This window comes from Lipotes vexillifer, unplaced genomic scaffold (genome assembly GCF_000442215.2).
Source record: "Lipotes vexillifer unplaced genomic scaffold, Lipotes_vexillifer_v1.1 scaffold54, whole genome shotgun sequence".
Classification (NCBI taxonomy): domain Eukaryota; kingdom Metazoa; phylum Chordata; class Mammalia; order Artiodactyla; family Lipotidae; genus Lipotes; species Lipotes vexillifer.
Genome location: NW_006789324.1, coordinates 3,430,834 through 3,453,773, shown reverse-complemented (window position 1 = coordinate 3,453,773; position 22,940 = coordinate 3,430,834). Strand labels below are relative to the sequence as shown.

The 22,940-nt window shown below is 34.5% G+C and overlaps 1 protein-coding gene across 1 annotated transcript in view; it reads right to left on the bottom strand.

The window, feature by feature from the left end:
• Window positions 1-22,940, bottom strand: part of HOOK1 (hook microtubule tethering protein 1) — a 62,185-nt gene that overhangs the window by 23,488 nt on the left and 15,757 nt on the right. Inside the window, exons 5-10 of the mRNA XM_007462577.1 lie at window positions 22,200-22,332; window positions 14,926-14,993; window positions 13,690-13,752; window positions 12,657-12,740; window positions 7,370-7,536; window positions 734-874 (exon numbers count right to left, since the gene is read on the bottom strand). Of these exons, the coding sequence (XP_007462639.1) occupies window positions 734-874; window positions 7,370-7,536; window positions 12,657-12,740; window positions 13,690-13,752; window positions 14,926-14,993; window positions 22,200-22,332 (656 nt within the window). The remainder of the gene's footprint in view (window positions 1-733; window positions 875-7,369; window positions 7,537-12,656; window positions 12,741-13,689; window positions 13,753-14,925; window positions 14,994-22,199; window positions 22,333-22,940) is intronic.

Sequence of the window (22,940 nt, the reverse complement as noted above, 5' to 3'; positions counted from 1 at the left end):
GGAAGTTGACTCAACTTATAATTTGTTTAGCAAAGCACTTCCCTTTGGAGTTGTGCTTACCTGACAACTGGGCTAGAGCAAAAATAAATAAATAAACCAAACCACTTCAATATCACATGCAAGTTCAAATTAATGGTTATAAAGATTTCGTTTAAAATAAGGACATTAAAAACTGTGCAAGAAAATGGCTGATTAAGAAAATTTAACAGAAAATATAAAAATCATGTGGATAGACTACTTGCTTCAGTAACATTTTACAGGCAAAAATTAAATATAAATTTTATATTGTCAAAGACTATAAGACAAACCTGAGATAACCTTGAAATAAATGCTAGGATTCTTATTTATATTTTATCAAATGTCAAAATATGGTTTGTGACTGCATTTCCTTACACAAAAATTCCACAAGATATACTAGTAAGCACAAGAAAGTCAAGCCAAATGTATCTAAAAGTAACTCAGCTTACAAATTTTTAAGAAAAAGGTATCGTTTTCTTAAATGAGAAATAAGAAAAAGGTTTATGAAACTGTCCTAACAAGAATCAAATGTTACCCTTAAACGGTCCATAACTATCAACAAGCATAAAAGAAGTAAAGACTAGGAGGCTGGATAAAAACTGATCAATACTTGATGCATAGGGAAAACTCTAAGAATCCCTGATTAAAATATGGAATACTGAAATGACCAAGTAATAACTTAGAAGTGACATAATTATATTTAGACTTGCCATACCTAAGAACATCTATTTCATCTTTCAGGGCTCTTGTTTCCTCAGCAAGACTAGTCAATTCATCATTCCTATGTTGAAATTCAATTAATTGCTTTTCAAGTTCTTCACAGTGAACACGGTAATCATCTTTTGCAGCTTCGAGCCTTGCATAAAGAAAACAAGTATTTATAATGTAATTTCCATTATTTGTTTTCTTACTGAGATATGAGCTTAGCAAAACTTACTTCTAAAAGTATTTTTGGATTCTGCATTCAAAAGAAGAAAAACTAAAGGAATAAGGTACTTTTCAGCTCTTGGTTTTAAAACAGACCTGAGAAGCAAAAGATGTTCAGAATTTTCATTTTTACTTCTAAAACACTGAGCTTGGTTTTCTAGTTCAAACAGGAATTTTAATTTCAAAAGATGAAGAGAAAATGTATATATTAAAGTTATCCAAAAATATACATAGCGTATAAAGTAGTAAAATATTAACTCTAAGTATAGACTATGATAAAGAATAAATACTTCAAAGCCTAGAGCAACAACAAAAACTAAAATGACAATACAGTAATTAAAATATTAAAAAAATTATTTGATCAACTGAAAATCATGCAAAAAAGGAAGAAAAATAAACCCAAGACTAGATATAACAAATGAAAAATAGAAAATCGATTGACCTAAATACAGCCATGTCAAAAATTACATAAAAGTCAAATGGACTGAACATACCAATTAAAAAGGCAGAGACTATCAGACTGGATAAAAAAAGCAAGGCTCAAATATATTTTAGTTACAAGAAATATTTTAAATATAAAGACACAATATATTAAAAGTAAAAAGATGAAAAAAAGTACCATGCAAACAGTAAGCAAAGAAAGCTGAGGTGGTTATATTAACATCAAAAAAATTCTTAAGACAAAAAGTATTACCAAAGATAAAGAGAGACAGTTCATAATAATAAAAGGGTCAATTTATCAGAAAGACATATCATAAAGGTATATATAAGTAAAAACAGAATTTTAAAATAGATAAAGCAAAAACTGACAGAATCAGAGATCCACAAATCGACAATTACTGTCGAAAATTTTAACATCAGTCTCCCAATAAATGATAGAACTAAACAAAAATGTCAGTAAAAATACAGAAGAGATCTGAATAACACTATTAACCCGTTTGATATAATTAATATTTATGATACAAGTCAGTCAAAAAAACAGAACACACATTCTTTGCAAGTACACATGGAACGCTCACCACAATACAACATATAATGAGCAATAAAGTAAGTATTATAAATATTAAAAGATTGAAGTCTCATGGAATATGTTCTCTAACCACAAGGAAATTAAATTAGAAATCAGTCACAATACGAAGTCTGTAGAAAAGCCTTAAATATTTAGAAATTAACACATTTCTAAATAATCCTCGAGTCAAAGAAGAAATCACGAGGGAAATTAGAAAATATTTCAAACTGAATAATAATAGAAACACAATCAATCAAATTTTGGGGACCCAGCTAAATCAGTGCTTAGAGGAAAATTTACAGCTTTAAAGGCTAATTTTAGAAATGAAGAAAGCCTTAAAATCAATCATCTAACTTGAAGAGGCTAAAAAAAGAAGGGCAAATTAAATCCAAAGGAAGTAAAATAAATAAAGAACAGAGATCTAAAACTTACAATATGGAAAGTTAATAAAGGATGTTTGAAAAGATTAATAAAATTGATGAACCTCTAGCAAGAGTGACCAAGAAAAATGAGAGAAAACACAAATTACCAGTATCAGGAATGAAAAAGGAAATACCACTACAGCTCCTAAGTACTAAAGGGACAATAAATAGAACATTATGAACAACTTTATGCCAATAAATTCAACAACTTAAATCAAATAAACATATACCTTGAAAAAAACAATTTAGCAAACTGACATAAGACGAAACAGAAAATCTGAAAAGCCCTATGACCATTACAGAAATTACATGTGCCATTAAAAGCCCTTTCACAAAGAAAACCACAGATCCAATTGTTTTACTGATAAATTCTATCAAATACTGAAGGAAAAAATAGTATCATTCTTACATAAACTCTTTCAGAAAATAGGAGGAGAGAATACTTCCTAATTATTCTATGAGACTAGCAAAACTCTGATAACAAAACCTGAAAGACATTACAAGAGAAAAAAGTTACAGACCAATATCTATTATAAAGACAGACACAAAAATACTTTCAACATATTAGCAAACCAAATCCAGTCATATGTATATAAGATAATAAAATATGACCAATTGGTTTTCCCTAGAATACAAGATTTTTTAACATTCAAAAATTAATCATATTAAAAGAGTGAAAAAGAAAAACCAAACCATCTTCTCAAGATGCAGAAAAGTCATTTGACAAAAAATCAACACCAATTAATGATAAAACTTGTAGCAAGGCAGAAATAAAGGGGGAACGCCTTCAATCTGATAAAAAGCAAATTTAAAAACTCTACAGCTAGCTTCATAATTGACAGTACTTAATTGAACATTTTCTCCTAAGACCCAGAACAAACCAAGATGTTTGCTCTTGCTCAAAACAAAGATAAATACAAGGCAGAAATAATACAAGGAAGAGGGAAAGCTCTATTAATAGACAAGGTGACTGTAGATTCCTTAGGATTTTCTACTTCAATAAACAACTAGAAGAATCAGTAAGGGAATTAAGAAGATTTGCAAGACAGAAAGGTTTCAAAATACAAGACACAAGTTTCAAGATACAAGATAAAAGTTTCAATATACAAAGATCAATTGTGTATCTATATATTAGCAGTAACTTTTCAGAATAATGTTTTAATTGTGTTTGTAACAGCAAAAAAATTAAATATTTGGGAATAAAATTAACAGAAGACACACATGAAATGATGATGGAAACAACAAAGCATTGCTAGAGAAATTAGACTTAAATAGACGAAGATACTACATTCATAGACAGAAATTCTCAATATGGTTAAGGTATCAATCATATACAATCCAAATCGTAATCACAAAAGGTTGTTTTTCTTACAGAAACTGACTAAAAAAGCAAAGGACAGAATAGCTAAAACAAATTTTGAGAAGAAAGAAAGTTGGAATACTCACACTACCTGATTTTAAATGACTTACTCTAGAGCCATAGTGATCAAAATCGTGTCTTATAGGCACAAAGATGGAAAAATTGATCAATGGGAAAGAACTGAGTCCAGAAAACGACCCAAATTTTATGGTTGTATCATTTTTCACAAAGGTGCCAAAGCAATCTGACAGAGTAAAATAAATTTCTTTTCAGCTGATGATACTGGAACAACTAAATACTCATAAGGAAAATAAAAATAAAGCTTCACATCCACACCTCACACTAGTTTCAAAAAATCAGTTCAAGATGGATCACAGACCTAAATGTGAAAGTTAAAACTATAAAGATTCTAGAAGAAAACCGTAGAGTGTATTTTCATGACAAGCGAGTAGACAAAGATTTCTTGGACAGTGCACAAAAAGCACTAATCTTAAAAATACTGATAAATCAGACTTCATCTAAGTAAAGAACTTTAACTCTTTCAGATACCATTTGAAAAATGAAAAGGCAAGCCACAGGATGGATGAAATATTACTACCTGTATATCTGACAAAGATTTTGTATCCAGAACATATATTTTTAAAACTCCTACAACTCAGTAATAAAGACAAACAACCCAATTTAAAAATAGGCTAACTGTGAAGAGACGATTCACAAAGTAAGATATATTGCCAATAAGCACAAGGGGCTTACCATATCATTAGTTATCAGGAAAATGCAAATTAAAGCCACAATTCAACACCCTTAACACATCCCCTGGGATAACTAAAACTAAAAAGCTTGATAAAGCCAAGTTATGTTATACAGGCAGAGTAACTAGAGCAACCAGCAGCAAACACTGCTGGTGGGAATGTAAAACAATACGAACACTTTGGGAAATGGTTTGCCAGTATCTTTTAACATTAAACACAGACATAATGTGTAACTCAGCAATACCAGTTCATTCATGTATTTGCCAACAAGAGATGAAAAAATATGTTCGCAAAAAGTCTTATACGCCAATGTTCATATCAGCTTTATTTATATTAGCCAAAATCTGGAAACCCAAATGTCCATCTAAAGGAAAATGAATAAGCAAAATGTGTCATAATGAGAAATAATTCCATATAATGGAATACTACTCAGCAATAAAAAAGAATGAACTACTGATATATTCAGCAACATCTGTAAATTTCACAAATATGCTGAGCATAAGAAGCCAGTCACCAAAGAATTCATATTGCAATTCAATTTATAAGAACTTCTAGATGAGAGAAAACATATCTGTGGTGGAAAATAATCAGAAGAGTAATTACTCTCTGGGAGATAGAGATTGACTGGGAAGGGGCATACGGGAACTTTCTGTAGTGATAGAAATGATCTATCAAACAGTAAAAGTGTGAGTTACAAAAATGTATGCATTTGTTAAAACATGCCAAATTGTACTCAGTATTTATTCATTTCACAATATGCAAATGTCATCTTAAAAAAAAAAGAACTGTAAACATACTGAAGTCTAGTATTAGTTTGCTTTTTACAGAGGTATGGGTTAGCAATTCTTACTTCCTATGTATTCTGGGATTGAGTAAATGAGAAAATATACTGAGGAAAGTGCAAGCCAGGTTTCTCACTGTTGGAGAAGGGAGTAACAATATGGAAATGGAGAAAATCAGAATGAACCCTGAAGTCACTGGACTAAAATGGAAGATGATAAGATGAACTCATTGTTCATAATTGTAGGTATGAAAATAAATGCAGATATGTGCATATACGCACGTGTGCGAACATGGACTTGTATGAACCTGTGCAAGAGTACTTCCTAGCTCTGTACACCAAGGTGGCTCAGAAGTAATGACAGAAAATTTCATCTGGAGCATAGTTCTTTGTTTCTAAATAACATTCTCCACTAAAAGCAATCAGGGCTTCTTGGAGAAATGGCTGATTCTAGAGCTGAGGAAGAATAAGAAGAGTCTGGAACATTTTGTTGTGCCAGTAAGAAAATACTCAAAGAAGGATAGCAACATGTTGAAATTGAAAGGTTTCTCATTGGTCAAATCTGGGACAATTTAAACATCAAGACAAATGATGATAGTAATGGAACTATTGTCCATTGAATATCCATTACTATCAATAAATGGATCCATTTACTAAATGCAATGCATGATCCTGGATTAGATTCCGAACCAAGGGCTTCCCTGGTGGCACAGTGGTTGAGAGTCCGCCTGCTGATGCAGGGGACGCAGGTTCGTGCCCCGGTCCGGGAAGATCCCACATGCTGCAGTACGGCTGGGCCCGTGAGCCATGGCCGCTGAGCCTGCGCGTCTGGAGCCTGTGCTCCACAACAGGAGAGGCCACAACAGTGAGAGGCCCGCATACCGCAAAAAAAAAAAAAAAATTCTGAACCAAGAAAAAAATTACCTATAAAGGACAGTGAAATAGCTGCTGGAATTTGAATATGATCTGTGGATTAGATAATGATATTGTATCAATGACCAATTCACTATTTTGATCACTATGCTGTAATTTATAAGAGAATATCTTTGTTCTTGGGAAATACATACTGAAGTATATAGGGGTAAAGGGGCATGTCTCCAATTTACTCTCAAATGGTTCCAAAAACTAACATGTGTGTGTGTGTGTGTATATATATATATATATATATATATATATATGATTATGTAAAGAGACTGCTAAAGCAAATGAAGAAAACTGTAAAACAACTGTCAAATCTGAAAGAAAGGTATAAAGGAGCTCCTTATACTATTCTTGCAACTTTTTTGGCAAGTTTGAAATCATATCAAAATAAAGTAACAACGGGGCTTCCCTGCTGGCGCAGTGGTTGAGAGTCCGCCTGCCAATGCAGGGGACGCGGGTTCGTGCCCTGGTCCGGGAAGATCCCACATGCCGCGGAGCAGCTGAGCCCGTGAGCCACGGTCGCTGAGCCTGCGCGTCTGGAGCCTGCGCTCCGCAACGGGAGAGGCCACACCAGTGAGAGGCCCACGTACGCAAAAAAAAAAAAAAAATACTACTACTAATAAAAAAAAACACAAAGTATCAACAACAAAAATACATACAGTACAACTGGAGCACCTACCCTCAAGGCCTTATAGTGCAAGGCTCAGTGGTAAGCACATAAGAGACAATCAATTTTTATTAAAGGTTAGATGTACACTTCTTTTTTTAAAGAAGAAATATAAAAGTTGATATGAAAAGCATCTTCTTTAGCTTAAGGTTTACATTTTTTCCATTTATTATCAAGTTCCTTCTCCTATGTAAGAAACTCCCCCTTCTCCCCAGGCTTCAGCAGTCACTCCTTTAAACTACTCTTGGACTTGCCTATGGCCTTCATTTGGCCCTTACCACACATTATTTTGAATTGTTTTGTTTTTTACATATGTATCCTACTTGCCAAACTGGACTGTTAGCCCTATGAGGGCAGGAACCACTTACACCATTCAGTATTTTCAACAGTATTTTTAGGATACTAATCCTAAACATGCTTTGTAAATGCTTAAAACTTAGTTGTTGATATTATGATTTTTTAGCTACTATTTTAATAAAACTGTATAACATGATTTCCACTACAAATGTTACCTGAAGTTTTCTTCCTGTAATTGTTCTAGTTGCAACTGTGCATGAAAATACTTTTTTGCAACCATTGTATTTGGATCATCAAAAGAGCCATCCAACTGGTCAAGTTTTTCATTCATCATCTCATTCTCAGAAACTAGTGAATTCTTTTCATCTTGAAGTGCTGTCACCTAAAAAAAAATACACAAACATAAGCATCAATAGCAAAAAAGCTTAGAATAAATCTGACCAAGCCATTAAATAGCTTGGTCAAGCAGACTAGATAATTTCTAAGGATCCTTAGAACTCTGGAGTTCTGGGTCTGGGAGATTTGGGTCAGAAGAAATCAACTTTCTTAATACAGAGAAAACAGAGTTAATACATATAAGAATACCTTTCAAATGTTATGTTTGCTTTAGTTCTGAGAAGAAAATGTTTCTAAGTCTCTAAAATCTTTAAATATCAATGAACTTCAAAAAATTAATTTGTTTCCCTTTTAGGTATAAATTTTTAGGATGCTGTTACCTAGTAAGCCAAAATATACACACATATATACAAACTTACCATTTTAGGTTCCTGGTAGAAAATTATCAGTTACACATCATGTCTTCAGGCAATAGGCACATTATTTGGTTAATGAATCAGTAACAAAAACCTGAATTGAATGCAACTGCACACTGAAACTATTTTAAATGGATACAAACATGTAACTTCAGAATCACATCAACATCACTACTTGATACATTTTTAATTTTACTTACATATTTATGTTAACAAGCATGATTTGCTCTCTGTTTTATTTCTTTTTCATTTAAAAACATCTTTAAAAATTTACAGCTAAGGCTGTGACCTTTTATAGGACTAGAAGTTTATGTGTGATTTTATTAAGATTAGTTTGAAAAAAGGTTGACCTCCCATAACTTACAATATTGCACAAGTTTGCTATTTATATTTTCAAAAGGTATAATCAATTCAGTCCAGTTATGGGAATGGGACTACATATTGACACACCAAGCTAATAACAGGAAATTAAAATCAAATTATAGTCTTAAATACAGTGTAGGCAAGTTACAAACACTGTCCTCCAAATGAGGAACACAAACAAAGGCTGGGAAACTGTTCCCAGACAGACTAGGAGGAAACAGTTTCTCTTCCTAAATTCAGTGCATGCATCCATTCTTGTCATGCAAGCAGTCTAGTGACTATGACCTGTCATGCACAATCCTAAGTGTTTGGGATACAAAAAAGAATGAGAGGTTGTGCCCTTTTAAGATCGCTACAGCAGAAATGTAAACAATCACAGGACAGAAAATGTGGTGCTTTGGTGGAAGTATACTATGGGGGGTTGGGGGCCCACAAAGAAAACAATATCTCGTTCTAGCTCGAAGGTAGGGGCTGTTGTAAAAAGACTGGTAGAGGAGAAACAATACCCTGTCTTCAAACTGGATAAGAATCCCCTGAAGAAGGGAGAGGAGCATGGGCAAACTCAGTTTTCAATACCTAGAGGGTAACCAACCTCATTCCTATCCATGCTTTACATTGTGGTTCTAGAGCCACCTTTATCACAGATATGAAGGAGGGGGGCATTAAACATGCAAATTCCTTGGACCCATCCCAGATGGGTGACTTAGAGTGTCCAGTGGTGGTTCTAGGCATCTCTTTTAACAAGATGCCATGGTGATATTTTGCTTAGGTTCACTCTGTACCTGCCTCTGTTCCTTTCTGTTTGTCTCTCTCTCTCTGAGATATTTAAAAGAGACAGAAAGTTCAAAAAGCTAAAAAAGAAAAAAAAAAGCTCAAAAATAATATTCATATTTTCACATCACTCAGACTTAATATTTTTATAATTGTTTATTTTAAAAATTAAAATATAAAGTAAACTTCTATAGCTGGAGTCCTCTGTATCACATTGTGCCCAGTCGCACATACTTTGTCGAAACCTTAAGTTTGAAAATCACTGCCTCACTGAATCTTATACAATGCTGGGTAAAAGTATGCTTTTCTCTAACATACTAGAAGCAAGAATAACCAGCCTCTGTTACTGCAGTAAGTGAAGTGGTGTTACCTGCTGCTGCCAGGTGGTATGAATAATGACTGGGAAAGGCAGGTAAAGAGTGGTTGATAAACCTGTCCTAACTTGCCCCAAGGCCCCATCATCATCTTGGACCAAAACTAGGTGAAAGTTTCTCAAAACTTTACATCAAATTCTCATGTGGACTTTTTTTCTTTCTTTTTTTTAAAGTACGCATAATCAGGCCTTACTCCTGACTTAGTGAGTCATAATTTCAGTTATCCCAGTATCTATAACCATAATTTACACAGAACTCACACAGATATTTATTTAAATGGATCGAGCTTCATCACCAGATCTTTCACTACAGAATCTCCTCTGTTCTTGCATTCTTTATTCTGATTAAAACAGGTTTGCTAACTGGATTGTGTCAATGAGTAGTTTTTTTTTTCAAGAAAGGGAGTTTGCACCTGCACTCCTCAGTTAATGCCGTTTCCCTGCCTCAGCATTTTGTGGATATTGCTCCTCTATATTCCAGCATGGAAGTTGTAGGGGAGCCTGATTTTCTTATCTTTGTGGGTGACTTACCTTTTCTACTTGACTGAGTTGCTTCTCCTGTATTCTTGAAGTCTGATAGCTTAACTAGGGTAAGGCTTGGTGTTAAACATTATTCACTGATTTGTTTCTATCTAGCTGCAATTTCCTTTTAAAATCTTCACTTTGTTGTCCTACCACCTAGTCTATTCTATTGATGTGTTCTTATGAAATTGTAATACTAAATGAAGTGAAAGTTATTTTCTAAGCTTGGCTGTTGTCTTTTACATGCTCTTATCTGTTTTTGGTTTTAGTCTGTAATGTTCACTGAGATGTCGTGCTTTGATTCTTTTCATCTAGTTCATGTTTTGTGGGCAGTTAAGATACCCTGTTTGTGCTGGCATAGTGTTGAAGACTTCTTGGACACCCTTTCCATTGTAACCCATGGCCTAGTATGTTCTCCCCTCTGGGTAATAGTTGGGACTGTTTTCTCTCCACCTCTCTATATAGCCTTGTGAATGGTCAGGGAAGATAGTGGGTGTGGGGTGGGGGGATGGCATGGGGGCAGCTGAGACAACGGGCAATCTTTTTATAACACCTGGGCTAGGCTCTCACTTCTGAGGTTTAAGTACTTCATACCAGGGTGGTGAGAAGTATATTCCATTCCCATGGAGAAATTCCTTTGGGCATCAGACTGTTTCCCCAATTCAGTGTGTGGCCCTACAGCCTTTGTTCCTATCAGAAAGCGTCCTTAGTTTCTTCTTAGCCATCATTTCCACTCTTCCCCAGTCCAAAGAAAATGAAGGACTCATAGCATGAACTTCCTTCTGATTGGGTAGATTACCGTGAGAAGTCTCAAGACTTTTGTTGATTCCCCTGCATGGGCTGGGGATGAAGGAAGAACAGCAGGTTCCTGCCATGCAGCACCTCTGTCAACATCATATGCCTGCTTCTTTCCTTGATTACTAGCTTTTAATTTAACTTCATTAGGTTATGCCCTTTTGTTTATTCACCTGCCCTTGGTGAATTTCTTTGCAGCTTATTTTTCTTTTTTGGTTCATTTGGCTGGGTATTAAAAAAGAATTCCCCCCAAATTTTAGAATCACTCTCAAGTGACATATGATTAAAAGTAAACATTTTTCAAAAATAATTTTCCTTATAAAATTGGGGTATATATCATATACACCTGTGTGAAATTCATATTGTTAAATTAATTATTTTTGTTTTGATTATATGCAGTTTTGATTACATTCATTTCACATGTGAGGCAGATAGTTGAGGGTTGACTCTATTTTGATACTGGAATTAAAATGCCAAAACTTGGGATGTCTACAACTTTTCAACTAAAATCAGATCATCACATACTCTCCATCATGTGTTACAAACACTGAAATGTTTTAACACAGAATTTTGTGTTCTTTTTTGAATAAGAATTTCTCAGAAAACTGTACAGAGATCCTACATGAGACTGGTAATACCTGAATGATTCAATCCTCTTTCTTTATATGAGGTATTCTGGAGAGAGGATATAATCTTACTTGAAAATAAAACATCTCTGATGCTGTGCAGGTCTGTGTGTATATGTGATGATATATATGCAAGGTGAGTGTGGTTAGGAAAGGAAAAAGGAGAAAAGGTAGACGTTCTCATAATTTTGAGACACTAGCTTCATTCAAATATAAACACTGGCTTTGTTCAAACATAGAGGAGTGATGTTTAAAGATGATGTTAGAAGATCTGGATTCTAGTGCTGTCACTGCCCTACGTAGCTGAGTCACCCTGACCAAGTCACTTCTCGTTTCCTTATTTGCAGACCCTTGAACATTAGAAATATTACCCAGCCCTATCACTTCAGATATTTATCTCATCAAGCAAGGATAATGCTACCACAACCTTTGTTCCTTGTCCTCACACTTATCAGTCAATTATTTTTGTAGCTCATTATTTGAATGAAAAGTGCAATTTACATACAGCATAATATGATGGTACATTTAAATCTTTGTATAATTTTTCGAGACTTATTGCATAATTTTCACATAACAATAATAACAATACATGCAAACATATACACGGCCCTATGCTCCAGGCCCTGCTTTAAGTGCTTTATGTATATTAATTCATTTAAATGTAATTATCACTCTGGGAGATATATACTATTAACACATCACTTCTCAAAAGAGAAATATGAAGTATAGAGAAATTAAGCAATTTGCCAGAGCATATACAACCAGCTAGTAACACAACCAGGTTCTGAATATAGGCAGCCTGGTTTGACAAGCTACTCCTTTAACTGTTAACTACTGTCTCTCATGCCAAGTTTATTTTGCTAACACGTATGTGCATATGAACCCAAGAATTACATACATGTGTTCATATACACATACATGTTAGCAAAACAAACTTGGATCTCAAATTTATTGGGGGTCAAGCCCTTCTAAATATTTCCATAAAGGACCCCACTTAATATTCATACCCTATAAAGTAGATACTTTAGCTTCCCCTTTTTACAAAACAACAAACCAAGGCATCATCTAAGCAGCTGAAATTCTGCAATTAGAATGACCCACTCAATGAAGCAGTTAAGCAAGCAATTTTCAACTCTAAAAGAAAAATTATAAAGTTCAGGTCTGAAGAGTCAAGCCTATAACAGACCCTTTCAATGGTCCCTCCATGAAATGAAACCCAACCTCCAAAACACTTTAGTAATTAATTAATTAAAATAAGACTCTTGTAAATTTTAAGAGGAAATTATTCTTCGATCCATACCTGCATATCTAGTTCTTGGCATCTTTGCCTCAGTTCTTCTTTTTCTGCTAGTGCTTCCTGAAGTTCTTCCAGGGCCCTTTTAAGCTGCAATAGAAAATGTCCTAACTCTTAGTAAATCACATTTTGAAACAAATTGAAAAATATACTTTTATCAAAACACATATATACACTGATGTTGGAAATGCTTTTAAAATTTACCTATTAACAAATAAGTAGTAATATGTTGTTTTTCTGTATATAATATCAACAGAGTCTCATTAACATTTAAGGCTAATGAGGCTAAGGCTAAGGTCCCACAGAAATAAAATTTTATGTAAATCTTTGTGAAATATTTAAAACAGAGTATTAGAGGATGAACTGTTTATTTTTATCACAGAGAAAAATTTAGAGCACAGCATGTTTACATTTAAATAAAATTTTTACAGAAAAAAATTTTTTTAATTTGAAATACTTCTTGAGATGGCTGGTGACACTCATGAAAGTCAGATGTCCAAAAATATAACATGAAAAGTATTTGATGCATTTACCTCTCCTCTTACCCTTCCCCTTATAACCCACATTGGGTTATACAGAGGAGGAGTGTGCCTTTTCCTCCATGTAAAACAACTGTGTAAAACAACCAGGGAAAGAAGCCCTGAGTACAGGACCTTTGAGTTAATTCTTCAATATTAGAGGAAAGCAACTGTGACAAAAATCATATTTCCTTATTAGGTAAATTAGAATTCAGCAGAATTTTTAAGTACTATTTAATTATGTAACTATACAGAATGGGCCACATACATATTAACAAATGTCAGGAAAGTTTAATGCCAATCATCTCTTCAAACATGATCATTAAAAACTCTGGAGATGAACACTACTTGCATTCATGAAGGAATGCATAATAGTCAATTAAGATCTTAGAGGAGAATAAACTAAATTTCATGGAAGAAAATAATCTTGTATGTGGTCTCCTATGTAAGCCTTTAAGATAGTAATTGACAAAGGAACTCTATCACTGTGCAACATTTTCCTCACATACTAAAATACTCACCTGTTGCTCTAATTCTCCAACAGTATCATTTGTAGGAGAGCTCACTATTTCTTTACTCATCAACTAGAATTAAAATAGTAAAATTAAGTACAATAAAGTAATATTCACACAGTAAAAAATATGTTTACTTGAAAGGAAAGTAAAATGCTCTATGTTTAATTTTTCCTTGTCTTAATTTGTTGATCCTTATATTATTCAAATAAAAAATGAATAGAGGTTTAAGCTAAATAACACAATGTTCAAGCATTACATTAGTGAGGACATAAGTAAAATGTGATTGAAATATTTAGATATATTTAAAATACTAATGTACTGAAAAATTATAATCCAAGTTCTAAACGAAGAATTACTAAATAAAACTGAACACATCACATAATAAAAAAATATTACTTTTCTGTAACATGAATTGGCACTTTAAAAACAGAGCTTTAAATGAGTGATGTGGCAAAATTCCTAATTTGAGAAGTCATTTTAAAAGTAGGAGTTACAATTATATGAAGAAAAAAAAAAGGATCCTGTAAAATAACTTTTCTGCATATGAAAGGCAGATTTATGCAGAGTGATGTTTTGAATTCAAACCAGCAATGCAAACTCAGAGTATACACACTTCTAAAGTCCTAGATGCTGTCTCCCTCTAAGTCAGGCCTCTTCCAAACTATGTTTTCCTCACTAACCCTTCACTCAACTTTCCCTCAGGCCTCCTCTTCACTTGACTTCATCTCAGCCTTTTGTTCTGATTTTAAGAATGAACATGCACCGAATGAATTCTGAATCCCTATGGTACAACTTAGATAACTAGACTGGCTTGAATCCAGGTTATCTGGCTCCGAAACCTAATTTTCACTATATTTGCTCAGTTCTAACATTCTGAAAATGCATATGAGATACATACACACACACACTTTAAAATGTCAGAAAAGATTACTCTACCTGGCAGAAAAAAAGAGAAGTTATAAAAACTCCTAACTGGGAAGAGGCTGTTTATCCTGCTTAGTTGAAGTTATTTAAAGGAAACTGACAATGCTAATTTAACTTTTAAAATGCAGAGGTACTACAACTGGGCTTGAAGTACTTATAAGAAATTTTGGGGGAAGACACAACAGCCAAAGATAAGTAAACCTACTACAAAGGGCTCCTTTATACAGCAGTGAAATATACATCCATAAAATCTATGTGAACAGTTTTATATAATTTGGTTTAGGATTTTCATACATATGTGATCATGATATAGCTTACCTCTTGAATAGCAGTCATGACCACATGTTGAACAGACTCTTCCAGTGTCATTATATTTTGAATATGTTCTATGATTTAAAAAAAAAAATCAGATCTGAAAAAACCCTACTCTTCACCCATAGAAATTTAGTCATTCAATTAACAACATAAAAATTCATTCACTACACATAATTCTTTATGCAAGTATATTATTTTACAAAAAGTATGTCCATTGTAAACAAATAAGCAGAACTGAAAATAATCATAAAAATATAAATTTTTTAAAGAAAATCTCTAATTTTCTGACAAGAAAAAGAGAAGAAATTGCAATTAATGTTAAAACAATTATGACAATTTCTTTCCTCTTGTTAAATATTCAGTATTATGAGATGAATTCACATGTACAGGTATACCACAGAGATAGTACCAGATCAGTTCCAAACCACCCCAATAAAGTGATTATCGCAATAAAGTGAGTCACATGAATTTTTTAGTTTCCCAGTACATATAAAAGTTATATTTACACAATACTGTAGTTTATTAAGTGATAATAGCATTATGTCTAAAAAAACAATGTACAAACCTTAATTAAAAAGTACTTTACTGCTAACAAAACGCTAACTATCATCTGAGACTTTAGCGCGTGGTAAAAATCCTTTTTACTGGTGGAGGATCTTATCTTGATGTTGATGGCTGCTGACTGAATAGGGTGGTGGTGAAAGCTGGGGTGTCTGTGGCAATTTCTTAAAATAAGACAACAGTGAAGTCTGCCATGTCAATTGACCTTTCCTTTCACAAACGATTTCTCTGTAGCATGCAGTGCTGTTTGATAGCATTTACCCACAGCAGAACTTCTTTCAGAATTGGAGTCCATCCTCTCAAATTCTGCTGCTGCTTCATCAACTAAGTTGATTGTCATTTCAACAGTCTTCATAGCATGTTCACCAGGAGTAGATTCCATCACAGGAAACCACTTTCTTTGCTCATCCATAAGAAGCGACTCCTCTGTTAACATTTTCTCATGAGATGGCAATAATTCAGTCATACCTTTAAGCTCCACTTCTAATTCTAGTTCTCTTGCTATTTCTACCACATATCCAGTTACTTCCTCCACTGAAGTCTTGAACTGCTTAAAGTCATGTATGAGAGCTAGAATCAGTTTTTTCCAAACTCCTGTTAATGTTGATATTTTGACCTCTTCCCATCAATCACTTATGCTCTTTTTTTCCCCTCAAGGGAAACATTCCTTTATTTTTAAAAAGTTTTTATTTTACATTGGAGTATAGTTGAGTTACAATGTTGTGTTCATTTCAGGTGTACAGCAAAGTGATTCAGTTATACATACACATATATATCCATTCTTTTCATATTCTTTTCCGATACAGGTTATTACAGAGTACTGAGTAGAGTTCCCTGTGCTATAGAGTAGGTCTCTGCTGATTATCCATTTCATATATGGTAGTGTGCACATGTTAATCCCAACCTCCTAATTTATCCCTCCCCGCTACCTTTCCTCTTTGGTGAACATAAGTTTGTTTCCTAAGTCTGTGAGTCTGTTTCTGTTCTGTAAAGTTCATTTTTTAGATTCCACATATAAGTGACATCATATGGTATTTGTCTTTCTCTGTCTGATTTACTTCACTCAGTATGATAATCTCTAGGTCTATCCATGTTGCTGTAAATGGCATTCTTTCATTCTTTTTTATGGCTGAGTAATATTCCATTGTATATATGTACCACATCTTCTTTATCCATTCATTTGTCAATGGACACTTAGGTTGCTTCCATGTCCTGGCTATTGTAAATAGAGCTGCAGTGAACATTGTGGTACATGAGTCTTTTTGAATTATGGTTTTCTCAGGGTATATGCCCAGTAGTGGGATTGCTGGGTCATATGGTAGTTCTATTAAAATTTGTATGGAAACACAAAGACCCCGAATAGCCAAAGCAATCTTGAGAAAGAAGAACACAGCTGGAGGAATCAGGCTCCCTGACTTCAGACTATACTACAAAGCTACAGTAATCAAAATAGTTTGGTATTGGCACAAAAACAGAAATATAGAACAATGCAACAGGATAGAAAGCCCAGAGATAAACCCACACACCTATGGTATATTAATCTCTGACAAAGGAGACAAGAATATACAATGAAGAAAAGACAGTCTCTTCAATAAGTGGTGCTGGGAAAACTGGACAGCCACATGTCAAAGAATGAAAGAACATTCTCTAACATCATACACAAAAAAACCCTCAAAATGGATTAAAGACCTAAATGTAAGACTGGATACTATAAAAACTCTTAGAGGAAAACACAGGCAGGACAATCTTTGACATAAATCACAGCAAGATCTTTTTGGATCCACCTCCTAGAGTAATGAAAATAAAACCAAAAATCAACAAATGGGACCTAATTAAACTTAAAAGCTTTTACACATCAAAGGAAACCATAAACAAAATGAAAAGACAACCCACAGAATGGGAGAAAATATTCGCCAACAATGCAACCGACAAGGGATTAATCTCCAAAATATACATACAGCTCATGCATCTCAATATCAAAAAAACCTCAAACAAGCCAATCAAAAAATGGGCAGAAAATCTAAATAGAGATTTCTCCAAAAAAAGACATACAGATGGCCAAAAAGCACAAGAAAATATGCTCAACATCACTAATTATTAGAGAAATGCAAATCAAAACCACAATGAGTATCACCTCCCACTAGCCAGAATGGCCATCATCAAAAAGTCTACAAACAATAAATGCTGGAGAGGGTGTGGAGAAGAGGTAACCCTCTTATCACCTATGTTCTTAATGGTATCTACAAGAGTAAATCTTTTCCAGAAAGTTTTCAATGTACTTTGAAAACCAGATCCATCAGAGGAATCACTATTTATGGCAGTTATAGCCTTACAAAATGTATTTCTTAAATAGCAAGACTTATAAGTCAAAATTACTTCTTGATCCATGGGTTGCAGAATAGATGTTTTGTTAGCAGGTATGAAAACAACATTAATTTTGTTGAACATCTCCATCAAAGCTCTTGAGTGACCAGGTGCTTTGTCACTGAGCAGTAATGTCTGAAAGGAATGCTTTTTTTTGTGAGAAGTGGTCTCAACAGTGGGCTTAAAATAGTCAGTAAACCATGTTGTAAACATGATGTGCTGTCACCCAGCCTTTGTTGTTCCATTTTTAACACAGGCAGATTAGATTTAGCATAGTTCTTAAGGTCCTAGGATTTCTAGAATGATAAATGAGCATGGGCTTCAACTCTGTCACCATCTACATTAGCAAGAGAGTCAGCCTGCCCTTCAAAGCCAGGCATTGACTTTTCCTAGCTACCTAGGAAAGTCCTAGGTGGCATCTTCTTCCAATAAAAGGCTGTTTTGTCTATACTGAAAATATGTTTAATATAGTGGCCTTCATTAATTATCTTAGCTACATCTTCTAGATAACTTGCTGTAGCTTCTACATCAGTACCTGCTGCTTCACCTTGTACTTTTATGTTCTGGAGATGGCTTTCCTTAAACCTCATGAACCAACCTCTGCTAGCTTCAAACTTTTCTTCTGCAGTGTCCTCATCTCTCTCAGCCTTCACAAGATTGAAGTTAGAGCCTTGCTCTATATTAGGCTTTGGCTGAAGGGAATGTTGTGGCTGGTTTGATCTTCCATCCAGACCACTAAAATGTGCTCCCTATAAACAATAAGACTTAGGCTTTCATATCATCGGTGTGTTCACTGAAGCAGCACTTTTAATCTCCTTCAAGAACTTTTTCTTCATGCTCACAATTTGGTTGTTTGGTGGAAGAGGCCTAGATCTTGGCCTCTCTTGTCTTTCAGCATACCTTCCTCACTAAGCTTAATCATTTCTAACTTTTGATTTAAAGTAAGAGATGTGGGACCCTTCCTTTCACTTGAACACGTAGAGGCCGCTGCAGGGTTATTAACTGGCCTAATTTCAATATTGTTGTGTATCAGGGAGTAGGGAGGCCTGAGGAAGGGAGAGAGATGGGGAAATGGCTGGTTGGTGGAGCAGTCAGAACACATACAACATTTATAACATTTACTGATTAAGTTTACCATGTTACTATGGGTGCAGTTCATGGTGCCTCAGAACAATTACAATAGGACTTCCTTGGTGGCGCAGTTGTTGAGAATCTGCCTGCCAATGCAGGGGACACGGGTACGAGCCCTGGTCCAGGGAGATCCCACATGCCGCGGAGCGACTGGGCCCGTGAGCCACAACTACTGAGCCTGCGTGTCTGGAGCCTGTGCTCCGTGACAAGAGAGGCCACGACAGTGAGAGGCCCGTGCATCGCGATGAAGAGTGGCCCCTGTTCGCCACAACTAGAGAAAGCCCTCGCACAGAAACAAAGACCCAACACAGCCAAAAATAAATAAATTTAAAAAAAAAACAATTACAATAGTAACACCAAAAAGCACTGATCACAGATCACCATAACAAATATAATAATAATGAAAAAGTTTGAAATATTGTGAGAATTACAAAAATGTGACACAGAGACATGAAGTGAGCAAATGCTGTTGGAAAAGTGGTGCTAATAGATTTGTTGGACATAGGGTTACCACAAACCTTCAAATTGTGAAAAACACAATAAAGCAGAGCTCAAAAAAACAAGGTATGCCTGTATTCAGTGAACTCTTAAGATCTAAGCTCAGAAAGTTTCATTTATCACCTACTTAGTTCATTTCAGGAAGGTTTTCAATGAAGAGACTTATACAGCTTCCTGCAAACACCTGCTCGACATTCACCAAGTTTCACCTTAAGGAGATCCTTATACCTTAACACACACACACACACACACACACACACACACACGTGGGAGCGCAATAAGTTGATTCTGTCACAATTAGAAGTGATGAATCATGAGAAAGAGTTTTTCCTGTATTTGCAGGTTTAGATCGACAGCAACTGTATGTTCTCCACCTAACACAATTTTCCAAATATTTTAAGGATTTATTATTTTCTAATGCGTTTATTGTTTTAATGGTACTTCTGGAAGACTTCTAAAAGTTCTCTAAATCTCTCTTTTATTTGTGAAGCCAAGTACTGGAAAAAAATTCTGACAGATTCTGGTATGCACCCGACCACTAAATTCTATGGGGGTGTGTGTGTGTCGGAGGGGGAAGAATTAACTAGATGAGGCACAAGCAATGGAATGATTTCTTTTAAATGGATTTGTTGGATAATGGAGTGTTTCAACGCTACTGAAACCTTCATAAACTTTTTCTCTTTCCACACCAAGATAAACAGGGTACTGTTAACCAAATTAGTTAATTCTTTCAAGATTAAGACTGCTGCAATACCTTTGAATCATTTTGAAAATCAATTCTCACTGAAAAGTATAAATATGTGGAAGGTGGTTTATATTATGGATGTGTTTTGGTTTTACATTTTAATTAAATTACTACAAGTTTTTTTCCATTTATCTGCTCACTCCTAAAAATTGAGACCCCAGACACATACCTCCAAAAATAAATCCAATTAGATAATCCTGACTTTCTAAATAATGAAAATTAAACTATTTCTTTATATTTATTACTTGCTAAACTTTTATTTATATACCCAGGGACTGAGCCTCCTTTTAAAATTCTGAGGTCAAAATTGCTAAGTAATGTTTAGAACTAAATTATGAAAATACTACATATTATATCAATATTTATAGGAGGCAACAAAACAAGAGAAAATTATAGCTTAAAACATCAATTATAGCTTAGAATAGAAAGAAATGATTAATTCACAATAGAAGCAATGAGATAACAGAATAGATATTAAATAGTACAAACAAAATGAATCAAAGCCCAAAGTCGGTTCTCTGAAAAAGACTATTAAAACCAAGAAACATGCTAAAGTTAAGCAAAAAGATGTTATAAATAACCAGTAACTGAAATAGAAACAAAGCATTAAATAGAAAAATAAAAAGGATCACGGTAATAGAAAATTGCTAATTCATAAAAGAATTACTATTTGTCAATTTGTAGTTTAAAAATATATAGAAGTTTTAACTTTCCATAAGAAAACGTTTCGTACTTTCACTAAAAAAAAACAAAACAAAACAACAGAAACATAGAGACCTTTGACATTATCTATGAGAAATAAAAGCCTATGGAGAAGTACTGACTTGCCCTAGAAAAAACAGCCAGTTAATAATAGAGATGGACTAATATGAAAGTTTTCTGATACCCAAACCCTTTTTTATGATAAACTATAGCTGATTTCATGTGTTTCATTTTTCTCCTTCCTGAATTGATTCTTACTGAATTTATCTGGTCTCATACGTTCTCTTCATTAGTTAGATAACACTGAATATGCTTTCTAAGGTTCTGACTTAAAATGTTTTACAAACTTCAGCACCCAACATTCTTTTATGAAGGTGATGTCCTAAGGCCAATTTTGGATGAGCATGCAAAAATCATCAGCATCAAAAATGACATCACCCAGGGCTTCCCTGGTGGCGCAGTGGTCAAGAGTCCGCCTGCCGATGCAGAGGACGCGGGTTCGTGCCCCGGACCGGGAAGATCCCATGTGCTGCAGAGCGGCTAGGCCCGTGAGCCATGGCCGCTGAGCCTGCACGTCTGGAGCCTGTGCTCCGCAACAGAAGAGGCCACAACAGTGAGAGGCCCGCGTACCCCAAAAAAAAAAAAAAAAAAAAAAGTCATCACCCAGACTGATGCAAGCCCCTAAAGGAAGTGGACCTTGGTCTGTTCAGTTCACATTTTATTCATTACATTCAACCAAAAATGTTCTTTTTGTACTCAGCAGGATATGGATCACTGTGTTCATATATACCAATATAGCACACCAACTCCATTTATATCATCAGACTGCTTATCTTTATCTGGAGGATACTTTGGAAGCATTCTTCTGAAAAGAGCAGAATATCATCTGAAGAAGGCTGGAAGTAGCTGCATAATCATTTATGAAAATCTGAATCAACCTAAGGTTCTGTCTCTCACATGTTAAAGAGATAATGTATCAAACAAATAAGTACAATTTTTATTGAATATCCACTAAGTCCTAAGCATTGATTAAATTAACCTAATTAAAGTACATTTTATTTAGCCACTGAATACGAATCTCAGAATCCAGGTACAGTTAGGATACTGAAGATTTACAGCTTTTCAATGGCAGAGCTGTGCTCAAATTCAGATCTTCTGGCTTACATTTCAGTGCGCTTTCCACCAATCTACAATAGTACATTTTTATGCAATTTCCTATAGAAATGTAGGTTGTCTCTAGAAAGTAGATATCCTCAAATGATTGAAATTCACTTACCTTGCTTCTTTTCACAGTTGACAGCACAACCTAAAATAAGCTGGAGCAACCTCCCAAGCTCCACAGAATCTGAACATTCAGTTATTTGGTTTAAATCAGGGATAAGTTCTTCAGAAATCTGTTGTCCCAAAAACTGCAGTGTTGAAAATAAATTAGATCACTCATTTATGCAGGCTACAGAGAATTGACTACATTGAATTATTACAAGGAAAATAAATTATAAATAGGTTCATGAAAAGACTCAGATAAATTAACAAATGATAAACCCACAATTACTGACTAAAACCAGTTAGTCAAGTTCAAGCAACCTCCCAAAATTTTGAGAACCAACCAAAAGCAACTAAAATGGTTTTATAACGAATATCCTTTACCCCACTGTCAGAGAGAGGAATTGTTTAAGAAGCCCCTGTTATGATAAAACTTATGCCTTTCCATAAAAAAATAAACAGACTTAAGTCAAAGAAAATTCATAATATTTTGATATATGTTCAATGAACAGAGAACCACAAAATAAACCAAATGAACAACAAATCTAATGGATTAATCTTTCCTGGCTCTATCTTTTTTTTTTAAGATTGTTTTTTTCTTTTTTCTTTGGCTGTGCCATGCAGCTTGCAGGATCTTAACTCCCTGACCAGAGATTGAACTCGGGCCCTGGGAGAGAAAGTACCACGTCCTAACCACTGGACTGCCAGGGAATTCCCAAGATTGTTTTTTTCAAGAAACTAAAAAGTATTCTTG